General features: G+C 39.6%; 1 protein-coding gene across 1 annotated transcript in view; it reads right to left on the reverse strand.

Annotated features, from left to right (window-relative positions):
- PRKACB (protein kinase cAMP-activated catalytic subunit beta) overlaps positions 1 to 11,633 on the reverse strand; it is a 142,214-nt gene extending 130,581 nt beyond the window's left edge. The window contains exon 1 of the mRNA XM_061411451.1: positions 11,271 to 11,633. Within this exon, the coding sequence (XP_061267435.1) occupies positions 11,271 to 11,316 (46 nt within the window). The 5' untranslated portion in view covers positions 11,317 to 11,633. The remainder of the gene's footprint in view (positions 1 to 11,270) is intronic.
- Between the last annotated feature and the right edge of the window lie 2,067 nt (positions 11,634 to 13,700).

Below are 13,700 nucleotides of genomic sequence, written 5' to 3' on the forward strand. Positions count from 1 at the left end.
TATGTAGACCAAAGCTCCTTGTTTTTAGATAGATTAAATTTCTGTTAGAATTCAATACTGAATTCCTGTTAGAATTTCAGTGAATTCAAAAGAGGTTCTATACTGTGTAACTCCCTTGCCATGTAAAAAGTGCTAAATTTTATGCTCAAATATAATAACTAATCTCACTATCAGTTTTCTGGTTCAATCTTTCTCTGCCTTTTATTTTGAGACTCCTGTTTATTTTTTTAAATTCTACTTTAAAGATAACATGGTTCATATAAATGCCTTCTCTAGCAAAACATTTGAAATCTTTAGCTGTGGTAATAGCAAGGGGGGCTGGGGGGGCTGATGTTGAGGAGGTCCAAGAGTGATTAATAAATAAATGAAGACTGACAATAAAATAGAAAGTTCCATTTCTGGCTTAGGAAAATGAAAAGCTTCCCCCACCCTCCAGCTCAGGGTTAAAAAAGAAAAAGATGTCTGAGATAAATCTGGCTAGGGCACAGTCTTCAGATAATCAAATACTAATCTAGGTGTTGCTGTGAAGGTATTTTGTAGATGTGATGAAAAGTCCATAATCAGGTCACTTGAAGTAAAGAAGATTATCCTAGATAAACTGAGTGGGTCTGATTCAATCAACTGAAAGGTCTTGGAAGAGCAAAACTGAAGCCTCCCTGAAGTCAGCCTGTGGACTGCAGCTTCAGCCTATATCTGAGAGTTCCAGCATGCTCTTCCTGACAATCTACCCCATGGATTTCAGACTTGCCTAGCCAGCCCAAAACTTGCAGTATAGCTCTTAATATATAGCCTATGAACAATGTTTCTCTGGCAGAACCCTTGCTAATATAGGACTGAGTTTTCTAGCACTGGTAAGATTATTATGAAAGAGATAACTAAAGCATTTATAAATTTTTAATGAAGTAGCTAATATGACATGGTGGTTAAGAACACAGACTCCAGAGCCACACTGCCTACGTTCAAATTCCAGCTTGACTACTTACTATCCATGATACATCTAGCAAGCTGAACTAGAATAGGAGGAGCTAAATTATAAACAGAACTGACTCTTACAAAGGAAGCTAAGTAACATCTGTACAAACATGTTCTCTCAACTTTGTGGCTCACATACCACAGTGGTCTGCTGATGCTCTACAGTCTTCTACTCAAATAAGTGGTACAGAAATTGAATACTTATTTTATTAAGTAGGACCCCAAAATAATGAGATCTCAACACAATATCTTTAATTTTTTGAGTCAAGGTCCAGATGGATAATACAGATATTACAGATTTCCCAAGGACTTACAGGTTTAGATTCAACAGTTGTTTTACTAGAACACAAAAGTTTTAAGTCATTGAAAAGTTAACATTATATGAACAGTAGGCAACAGGGAATACAACCTTAAAACAATGGCCATAAAGCCTGGGACTTTATACCTTTTAATAGCAAGTCAGCTAAAGATAGGGAATTTACATTGGATTTTGTGAGGCAGTCCTAATGTCAAATGTGCCACAGAATCAGCCCTCACTGTGAACTGTCAATTATTTCATTTCTCTAAAGGAGTCCCAAATTTGGTTCAGAAAACTATCCACAAAGATACAGAACATTACTGAATCTAATTTATATTATAATCAAAAAGTGAAAAGCCAAATTATTACCACAGGAAATACTCTATACTGTACTTCCAACAAAATTCTCGTGTTTGTACATTTGCTTATTTAAAGCTTTCACTATACTATGAGCAACAAGCAGGCAACTCTCTATCTCCTTCATGACCCTCCTCCAAAATAAAAAATATATATAAATGAATAGACGAATTATAATACATTAAAATATAAAAATTTAAGCTATATCTCCATTTCTATTTAAGCAATTTAAGTTACACCTTCAATCAGGGGAAATAATTTATTATTTGCATTATGAAGGCGATGGCACCCCACTCCAGTACTCTAGCCTGGAAAATCCCATGGGCGGAGGAGCCTGGTGGGCTGCAGTCCATGGGGTCGTGAAGAGTCGGACACGACTGAGCGACTTCATTTTACTTTTCACTTTCTTGCATTGGAGAAGGAAATGGCAACCCACTCCAGTGTTCTTGCCTGGAGAATCCTGGGGATGGGGGAGCCTGGTGGGCTTTGGTCTATGGGGTCACACAGAGTCGGACACGACTGAAGCGACTTAGCAGTAGCAGTATAACCTCAATATTAACGAGAAAGAAGTCTATTTGTTACTATTGATGAGCATTTTTGAAGCTGTAAGGGACTGAAAGGGTTACAAAATCTACAAAAAAAAAGAAAAAAAGAGTAAAAAAAAAAAGCATCAATGTTTTCCAGCAATTTTTAGGTTACTAAAGATACTAGCTGAATTTATAAAAACAAATGCTTTTACCTTTAAACACAAGATTGTGCTTAAAAGCATTTGTTTTTATAAATTCAGCTAGTATCTTTAGTAACCTAAAAATTGCTGGAAAACATTGATGCTTTTTTTTTTACTCTTTTTTTCTTTTTTTTTTCTTTTGAACTGTGGTGTTGGAGAAGACTCTTGAGAGCCCCTTGGACTGCAAGGAGATACAACCAGTCCATTCTGAAGGAGATCAGCCCTGGGATTTATTTGGAGGGAATGATGCTGAAGCTGAAACTCCAGTACTTTGGCCACCTCATGCGAAGAGCTGACTCATTGGAAAAGACTCTGGTGCTGGGAGGGATTGGGGACAGGAGGAGAAGGGGACGACAGAAGATGAGATGGCTGGATGGCATCACTGACTCCATGGACTTGAGTCTCAGTGAACTCCAGGAGTTGGTGATGGACAGGTAGGCCTGGTGTGCTGCGATTCATGGGGTCGCACAGAGTCGGACACGACTGAGCGACTGATCTGATCTGATCTGAACAATTTTCTCTACCCATACTATTTGGTTTATATACTTCAATCATGTAGACCTATTACAGAATAAAGAGTTCCAGGTTTGTTTTTAGTTTATCCTTAAACAACAGATGTTCGATTCTCTTGCTCCCATTAGCTGTCCCTGATTTTAACTTTTCTCCACTTCTGCTATACACAAAACATCAATACTACACATAACATCCTAAGGGTTTTTCACTAAGAATAGAATGTTTTATGTCTTGTTTCGAATCTACTCCCCTGATGACAAATATTTAGATGGTCTCTTTACCTACAGTAGAACATGAGAATATCTTCAAAGATCAATACAGTGATTCAAAATTTGTTTCTTAGGCCAAAATTCAGAAACTATAATTCTTTAAGTACAGATCAAAAAATTTCCCCTAAATATATTACTGTGTATTTGCTTACACTGAGGCTCATTTGCCAATTCTCTACCCACATAATTTTGTGATAGTCTTTAATTCTCAAGTCTTGCTACTTTAAAAATAAACCTTCTTTCTTTTAATAAACATATATGGAAATCACTGAACTATAAGGCCAGAAAAGATCATAACCTCTGTAACAAATTTGTCCTTCTTAATTTTATAGTACAGCTTGGAGGTATTAAAACACTTATCTAAAGTGAACTAATGGAAAGAATTAGAAGATAGAATTTAGATTTTTCTTATTCTGAGTTCACACTCTTACTATTAAATCACACTTTAACTTTTCAATATCTATTTTAAAGATCTCTGGGAGAAGAATATTGATACTTAGTACAATATATGTTGGTACAATATTTTACATGTTTTTCTGCTACTCCACATGACTCTACAAAGTTCAATAGCTTACAGGATGCATACTTTAATTATGAAAGTAACACATTTTATCTGACTTTAATTTTGTTTCTTTAAAACTTACACTGTTCTCATCAGTGCTCTGGCTTTTACTTTTTTCAAAAAAAGCTAAACTTTTGGTTTCTACAGTTCTTAATTTATAGAAGTTACATCAGATGTCATACACAGTTCTACAGATTCTAAACAGCTGGCCTTAGAAGGGGAGCAAACTGAGATGCTCCGATCCCCTGAGATGATCAGAAAAGAGCATCCGATCATCCAAGGTCATTTTTCCCCCACGGTTGAGAGAATTATAGACAATCCACATATGAAATAACCAATCAGATATCATTTCTCAGAAATTCCATAGGCACCCTAGGTTCAACATGCCCCCCCCCAAATCTGTTTCTTCCCTTATATTTATTTCCTGACTCCATTACTGGCATCACAACCCACCCACCAAGGCAAAGAAGCTAAAAACTTGGGAGTTACTCCCAATCCCTCCTTTACTTCATTTCCCAAATGCAATCAGTAAAGCATAGTCTGCTCATTTTTAGTTTCCAAATTTCTTACATTTTAGGTCCTTCCTGTACCCTACCTTTACCATCTTGATCCAGACCCTCAAAGTCCCTCACTTGAGAGAGAGAGTCTTCTAATAGATTTCCTGCCTCCACTTCACTTGTTCCATATGCCATTTTCACATCACCATCTAAATAATCTCTCTAAAATCCAAATTTTATCATATCTTTCTCTTATTTCAGAGTCCACAGTAGCTTTGATAGTTTTATCCCATAGGATGAAATTCAAACTCTGCATTTTATGGTCTCTGTCCATTTCTTGAGTCTAATCTTGCATCGTACAATCTCCTCTCTTCCCTACCACCAATCCTGTCCTTTTTAGTCATAATGAACAACTTACTTTCTTCCTAGAATATGTCATGCTGTTTCAACCCTCTAGATCTTTGCTCACTCTGTGTGTTCCGTCTTCTCAGAACACACTTCTTCCTGTAATTCTACTGTTGAACACTTATCGTTTTCAATGCTCAACCCAGGGCTCACCTCTTCTTTAAAGTCCTTTTTGGACTTCATTCCCCACACACCTCAGTGGAAATGACTATACTTTCTACTGGTTCCCCCAGTGAACTCAAGAAGCCATTTTTAACAGTTGTTTTTTTTTTTTTTAATTAAGTTGTTGACATGTCTGTCTCCCTCTTCTGAAATACGGGCATTCTGGAGCAGGTACTGGGTCCTATTCAATCTTTATTCCCACAGACTTGCATAAAGTCTGTCACGTTTTAGGCACTCAATATATTAGAATGAATAAATGAAAGCATGACTGAATGAACAAAGAAAAGAACAATAGAAGATACTCTTGAAGGAATATTTTTTAAACTAAGAAAAATACTCAATATTATATGGTACTCACCTAGGTATATTTACCTCCCATAAATTCCACATTTTTCTATTTAATGTAGTTTTCTTCTTTCCCCACTAAAAACCTAAGATTTATTCCTTTGAGGAAATTTGGACATATATGTGTACTAGCATTTATTATCACATAAGTATACAGACAATTTTATAAACTATACTAATTACTTATTTTATTAATTTAATGGAATATGAGAATGATTATGGTCAACTTCTGACTATCTGGGCTTCCCAGCTGGGGCTAGTGGGAAAGAACCCACCTGCCAATGCACGAGAGGTAAAAGACGCAGGTTCAATCCCTTTCCAACCCCTGGAGGAGGGCATGGCAACCCATTCCAGTATTCTTGCCTGGAGAATCCCATGGTCAGAGGAGCCTGGCAGGCTACAGTCCATGGGGTCGCAAAGAGTGGGACATGACCGAAGTAACTTAGCATACACTATCTGAAAGAATCTTAATAGCTATATGCTGACTTACTTAGGATCTTTTCATGTGCTGCTTCTGCCACTCAGCCATGGCTTACTTTTCTAAACTAGCTTTCATGGCTCTAATTATCCTGTTGCTGGCAATGAAAAGCAACAATATCCTAAGTGCAGGACACTGACCAGGAGAATGGGAAAAATGACTCATGAACAGGAGGTAACTTTATACAGTAAATAATCTGCACAAAATTGAATCACAGAATCATGGAACTGAATGTGATATTAATAAAATGTATTTATCATCCAAATAGTGTGGCTGTTTGTTTTGATTTTATTTTTTAAACTAATGAAGACTATTTCAAAATTCTGCGAATCTATCAAAATGGAACGTTACCAATTTTCCTTTAAAAACTAACTGAAAGTTTAAAGACATGAATAAGATATGAGATCACTAAATTTGTTCTTATTCAAAGCTATAAAAATTTTCATTGAAATATATTCACTGAGTTCCAGTATTAAAAACTAAAAAATTCTACTTCTAGTAGAGTCCAATAAGGAAATTAACTTTGTACCTAACTCTACAGATTATATACAAATTACTAGTTCACTAGGTTTGTAAAAGCTTATTTAGAGGAAAAACTGAAGAAATAAGTTAATGTCTAGTATGAGAAAATATAAATATAGCATTTTGTTCATATATGAACACTTGTGAGGATCTACAAATTACAAAGATGATGGAAAGATAGGTTGGTGTTTTTATTACATGCTATGCTCTAAACTTGGAGAAGGAAAGGGCAACCTATTCCAGTATTCTTGCCTGGAGAATCCCATAGATAGAGGAGCCTGGCAGGCTACAGTCCATGGGGTCGCAAGAGTCGGACACGACTTAGCGACTAAATCACCACCACCACCATGCTCTAAACTCTGCTATGCTCTAAACCTGTGCTGTCCAATATATCAAACACTAACTGCCGCATGTAAGTTAAAAATTCAGTTTCTCAGTTGCCCTGGTTACATTTCAAGTGCTCAATAGCTGCAGGCAGTTAGTGGCAACCACAGAAGACAATATAGATAGGAACATTTCTATCACAGCAGAAAGTCTGATCAGATAGTGCCAAACCATGCAAACCATGGTATAAAATGCAAATTTCCAAATACTTTTAAAATGGCAGTACAAGTTCAAAAAGTAATTTTTCAATTGGCTATTTCACAGAAAGGGAAACTATACATATATGAATGAGAAGAAAAAATTAAATACAAATATTAATGAAGGTTTAAGTATACAAAATCAATTTTCTATGGCTTACTCTGAAATTATACCATATTAAATCTGAAAAGACTTTCAAGGTAATTTAACCCTTCATCCTCATTTTATAGAAATTGAATCTAGAAGACAGCACAAGGAAAAAAAAATAACTTTCATTTAAGATATCTATTATATCCAAATAGTCACTATTGAAAACAACCAAAATTTCCTATAATAATACTGATTAAAGTGAAGTCTAAGCTATTCTGTGTGTCTGAGAATAAGCTTTTCTGTTACATACAGAGGATGTTTGCACAGTGGTTAGGATTTCAGGTTCTAAGGTTAACCTGCCTAGTTCAAATGTTACCCCTTCACTGAACGAGCTGTGCAACCTTAGGCAAGTCATTTAGGCTCTCTGAGCCTCCTTTTTCTCATCTATAATATAAAATGGAGAATAACTGAACTATGTTATATAGCTGAAAAGATTAAGAAAATCATGCATGCAAACTTGAAAGAATCTGGCACATAGTAAACCCTTAAAAAATGCTGGTTTTTATGAAACCTACATTTTGGTTGAACCTAGTCTACTAGTGGGTGACTTTCTTTAGCTTCATCTTCAAAAGTTCTTAAGACAGAGAAACACTCTGGAAAACATAAAAATAAAAATCATTGTATGAACACTAGTGGCTCTAGCACTTGCAGTCACAGAAGAATGTGCATCCAAACCTCTACCAACACTGTAACCACAGGCCTCAGCACCATGGTTCTGACAGTGTTACACATAAAGCCCACAGGCAACATGCGAGGGGAACGGAAATCCACTGTGTGTGTGTGTGGCTTTTCTTTTTTTTTCATGAAATTAAAAAAAACTTTCAGGTCAAAATAGGTGACATGATTTTTATGTTGGGGACTGTGAATAAAGTCAAAGACAGGATAAGTGAAACAATTTTGAATGACAAGTTTAAAATTTCTCAGAGAATTTTATATGTTCACTTATTTTTCTAAAATTTATACTTCTGCCTATTAGCTGACGTTTAAATAACTACATTCAAATTTTGAGACCCCTATATTTATGAGAAGACTCCTATATTTATTTACTATATTTAGGAGAAGGGGATGACAGGATGAAACAGTTGGATGGCATCACCGATTCGATGGACATGTGTTTGACCAAGCTCCAGGAGTTGGTGATGGACAGGGAAGCCTGGCGTGCTACAGTCCATGCAGTCACAAAGAGCAGGACACAACTGAGCAACTGAACTGACTGATATTTATGAGAATAACTTTTTTTTAAAATATACAAAACAAGCAGGTATGTAAAAGTAAGAGTTGCTCTTTCATTAAGTTTTAAGACATCTCAATACAATTTCCCAGTTTACCACAGTAGAATAGGTACCCAACTTAATGTTGGGCTTCCCAGGTGGCACAGTGGTAAAGGATCCACCTGCTAATGGGGAAGACGCAAAAGAGACATGCATTCAATCCCCGGGTCGAGAAGATCTCCTGGAGAAGGAAATAGCAACCCACTCCAATATTCTTGCCTGGAAAATTCCATGGACAGAGGAGTCTGGTGGCCTACAGCCCATGGGGTCACAAAGAGTTGGACATGACTGAGCGCAGTACAGTAAGCATTGGAGTACAGATTTCAATACAGTATAACATAAGCACCAGATGGTCCAAGCTAACTAAGACCCTTCTCAAATATTTTTATGCCCAACTTTATTGTTCTGGAATATTTTTAGAACTAAGGTCCAGAGTCACCTGTATGAGGCATGAGCCAAACCTCAAATCCTAACTGATCTGATATTTTTAAATCATTTCAAATCAAACATTTTCCTATTGGTAGTTTTCAGAGTTTTAATCTCATATTCCATAATGTTAGCATTTGTCATATTTTGCTTTTCAGTTAACTTTTATATGTATATTTTCTCTTTCACATTAGATAGTAAAACTTCTTGAGCTTTTACTTACAGGGTCTCCATATGAAACTAATACACTTGGTAGACACTTTGAAAATATTTGTGTTACTTGATTAGTTAGTGATGCAGAATGGATCAGGGGACCAGATTCAATTCCTTACTCTGATATCACTAACAGTATGATCTCAGCTCCTGCTTCTTCAAAGGTCAAGTTCTCTGGCTTTGAAAAGGAATGATTACATAGGTTGATCTCTAGGACCACTTACATTTCTAAAAGCTTACACTTTTATGTACTGGTTGAAGTTTAAATTCAACTCAGTTGCTCAGTTGTGTCCTACCCTTTGGCCCATGGATGACAGCATGCCAGGTTTAAATAACTACATTCAAAGTCTGAAAGGCATATATTGAAGTTTAAATATTCAAATTTTGAAAGCCATATATTTTCAAAAGTAATTTTTAAAAACTATACAAATCAGTTAGCTATATAATGGTATAAGTTATTCTTTCATTAAATATTAAGATACATAGATTAAAATGTCTTTGTTCACCATGGAAGACCAGCAGCAACATGTACCTGATAACATTGCTCCAAATGAAATTACAAACTAATCAACATGTGACATTTCAAATGATTGTCCAGTGAGACAGTTATTTTCTCTTATCACTTCAGAATATGTATTCAAACTACTATAATGACCTTCAGTTTCCATAAATAAACTTCTATAAAAAGCTGGCTAACATACTTAAGAACTAGGCTGTCACTAACAGTTAAAGCTTATGAAAGAATTTACTCAAACATTTTTAAAGTTTCCATTCTGTTTCCAGTAAATATTCTGAGATTATCTCATAGCTAGGAGCTTCAAATGTCTAGGGGAGAAATTGTTTGATAACCTTAATAATGGAAATATATAGATCACAAAAGAGTCTACTATCACCATTAAAAATATAAACATTGTACAGGCCAGTACTTGTTAATAAAAAAAATCACTGATACGATTCAATTACCAAGCACATTTTGTAATACATTAATACATATTTTATCTTTATGTTAATAGAACTTCAAATTAGGAAAATGACAAAAGGCAGAAACAATTCTTTACACTTCCCTCATTTTTAATACTTTCTATACAGTTACATTTGTGCAATTATAAGAAAAAAGACCACTGAAGTTCCACCTCTACATTATTTTTTTAAAAATGTCCATCTCACGTATTGAAGACATTCAACTTTTCTGGAGCTCCTGAAAATTAACACCAAGATCTTATTGGTGAAACACAAACCACATAATTTGACCTAACTATTCATATTAAACAAAATGAATGACTAGATCTTTCCAAATTGATCCTGCTTTACTGATATGGGGGAAGCGAAGTGAAGTGAAAGTCTATCAGTTGTGTCTGACTCTGCAACACCATGGACTTTACTGTCCATGGAATTCTACAGGCCAGAATACTGGGTAGTCTTTCCCTTCTCCAGGGGATCTTCCCAACCCAGGGATCGAACCCAGGTCTCCCGCATTGCAGGCGGATTCTTTACCAGCTGAGCCATAAGAGAAGCCCTGATATTGGGGTGGGAGGAAGACTAAATTATGAAATTAACTTAAAACACGTTACAAACACAGAAACATTAAAAGATACTGTTTACACAAATTGGAATAAATCATCAGGTATCTCCTATTCATCTGGCATTGCCTCAAGGGCTTACATGTCATTTACTCCTAGTGACAAAACAAATACTTGTTATCTGTTCATTCTGAACTACAAGATCTGAGTTGTACTGGGCAAAGGCAAAAACCATCCAGATTTACTGATTGACTGATAGACAGACTCACAGATAAATAAACAAAACCATATGGCCATACAGTAAAGTGCAGAGTGCCTGCACTTGCAGCTCTCAGAAGAAATCCACGGTGTTCTGGAAGCACTTCAACTCGGAGTAACCTTTAAGTTTTAGACATTGTAGCAAATTTTTGAATGTCTTAAGAGAAGGCAAATCTGTCCTGCTTTTTTTCTCTAATGGGAAAAGTTGCTGCTCACTCTTAATATATTTTCAACTCCTAACCTGAAGAGATGGAGGATCTCTAAAACAGTTACCCATTTAGGATTAACCTCACCTGCGGAGAACCAGAGCAGCAGTCCCTCACCTGATGATAAAATTGGGTTAGACCCAAGTGATGGAGGGAAGAGAGACAACACTACCTGTGGCTCCCAAAGCGGGGGACGGGGTCGGGGGGCGGGGAGGGAGAGACGGCTTGGGATGGTCCACGAGACTTCTTTATCCCGACCATATTTGGGGAAGTGTCTAATCTTGGGAGTCCCCCCGCTCTAGTGTAAAAGGGAGTCACGGGGACCTCTCTCCTCCCTCGCCCTCTCCATCCGGCCCTCGACGCTCAGCTCTCTCGCCGGAGCTGGGGGGAGGGAGTGGAGGAGGAAGGCAGCTGGTCCCTAGGGCCCCCTTCAGTGGTTCCCGGCGGCCGCTGAGGCCTGGACCATGCCTGCGGCCTCCGGGCTCCGACCCCGCGCCAGCCCGCCCAGCGAGCCCCCAGACCCGGCCCTTGACTCACCGCTCTCCACCTCGCTGCCTTTCTTGGCGGTCGCCGCGTTCCCCATGACTGGGGCGATGGGAGGAAGGGGTGAGGGAAGGGAAGGGAAGCGGGGCTGGCACCGTCCCCGCCGCTCCACAGGCTACGGCAGCTCCCGCTTCTACACCGGTCACAGCACTCAGTGCTCCTGGGGCTGGCGCCCAGAATGCGGGAGGGAAGACTAGGCAGGTTCTGAAGCCAAGGCTTCAGCGAACTCAGCCCCGGCGGCAACGGCGGTGGCGGCGGCGGCGGCGGCGGCGGCGGGCAGACACTCCCCCTTCCCCCGCCCCGCCCCCCCTGCGCGCCCCCGGGCAGTCGCGCACCCGGGCCCGGGACCCTGTCCCTCTTCGCCAGCGGGCGCGCGCGCCGGAAGTGACGTGCCGGCCCGGGACGCGGGCGGCGGGCTGAGGGGAGCCTCGGTCCGGGTAACCCGGCCTGGCACCTCAGCGGCCCACGGGGCTGGCGTGTGGTGGCCCGGGCTTACTCTCGGATGTCCATCCCAGAGATATGGGAGGCGGCGTGGGGACCGTTAGCTTTCAGGAACCTGTCGTCTCTTAGATGGCGTTGGTCATGCCCTGGAGCGGGGCCGCGGGAGGCCTTAAAGCGGTTTGCGTTGCATTTTTTGTGCCCCGCATCGCGGCGGCTCCTCGCTCAGAAGCTTCCGTGGCCCCACAGCCCCACCGGTCCGAGAGGATCGCACGGTCTGGGAGGACAGGGCACAGGAGGGGAACCCCTTGGTTCTCGCCTCCGGGCTTTGCGGACTGATCAGTATCAAGCCATGGGAACAACCTCGTCCCTAATTCCGATCGTGGTTCGGAGCCTCTCTTTGCGTCCCAGATCCAGGTATTCGCCGAGCCCACCACGTTTTCCTCCCGGTTCTTAGATCGTCGGTCACTATCCCTTTGATGTTTCCTGTGCAACTTTCATCCGCTGTGGTTTTGCGGGATTGCTCTCAGGTTTTGTCAGATACCCCAAGCGGAAAGAACGGAAAGTATTGCTGTTTCTGGAGAATGTCTGTTGATATGAGTCATTGTATTTAGCAACTGCGTAGATGTCAAAATAAATGCATTCCCAATTGGTAGTGGCGTTTTCCTTAGTATACATCTTAGAGCACTTGAATTGTGAATAGTAAACAGAACTGAAACCAAGTAATTTATGGGGCACTCCAGTGTTTTCTGTTGCATATTTCTTTGAACTTTGCGCTGTGAGCATTTATTCTACCACCAGGCAAGTCCTTATTCTAAATTTAGTGTAGAATAACTTCAGGAGGCACAGAAACTACATAAATTTATTTTGGGTCCCCAAGACACTAGGCACAGAAGATATTTAGTGGATACTTGTAGATTTCAAAGTCAGCATTGGAAATCTCTCAGAATTTTTAAAAATAGCTTTCATTACTGACAAAAGCAGAGTGGTAACTGTAGAAATTTCTCAGTAAGGTCTTCCCACTATTTCTTATAATTAATTCTGTTAATTTATCAAAGGTTTATATCATGTACTGTATTCCAAGTACTACCATGCAGATAGCAACTTATTGGATCCTCAAGAACTCTATGAGATGGAGTTTTACTATCATGATTTCACGTATGAACAAACTAATGCACAGAGATGTTAAGCAGTTTGCCCTAGATTACACAGCTAGTATATTGTGGAAGCAGGATTTGAACCTCTGTAATGGGGCTCCAAAGTATGACTTTTTATCCATAGTGTTATGTGGATGTTATGGTAAGTTGCTTTCTCTCCATTTAAATCCCCTTGACTTGAAAAGATGCATGCATAATGAGTTTATTTTGGGGGGGAAATTCATTATATCATTTTCTGGGTTTCCACTAAATCCAAGTAATATAAAAATTGTAGAGGAGGATTTGGACTAGGTGTAAGGTTTGTGTCAGCATGCAACAATGTTGCAACAATGTCATATCCTTCACTGGATATGACATTTAGTTTTGTGTTGTGGGTGTGATATTTCACCGTACCCACACAGCAAGTTCAGTAAATAGCATTAGAAGTGTGTTAGTTGCTCAGTTGTGTCAGACTCTTTTCGACCCCATGGACTGTAGCCTACCAGGCATCTCTGCCCACGGAGTTCTCCAGGCAAGAATACTGGAGTGGCTAGCCATTCCCTCCTCCAGGGGATCTTCCTGACCAGGGTCAGGAGATCTGACCCAATGCAGATCTCCTACATTGCAGGCAGACTCTTCACCATCTGAGCCACTAGCTGCTAAGTCGCTTCAGTCATGTCCGACTCTGTGCGACCCCATAGACGGCAGCCTACCAGGCTCTCCCGTCCCTGGGATTCTCCAGGCAAGAACACTGGAGTGGGTTGCCATTTCCTTCTCCAACTGAGCCACTAGGGAAGCCCCCAAATAGCATTAAGCCACATACCAAATTAAGAACAACTTTTTGATATAC

The sequence above is a fragment of the Bos javanicus genome, chromosome 3 (genome assembly GCF_032452875.1).
Source record: "Bos javanicus breed banteng chromosome 3, ARS-OSU_banteng_1.0, whole genome shotgun sequence".
NCBI lineage: Eukaryota > Metazoa > Chordata > Mammalia > Artiodactyla > Bovidae > Bos > Bos javanicus.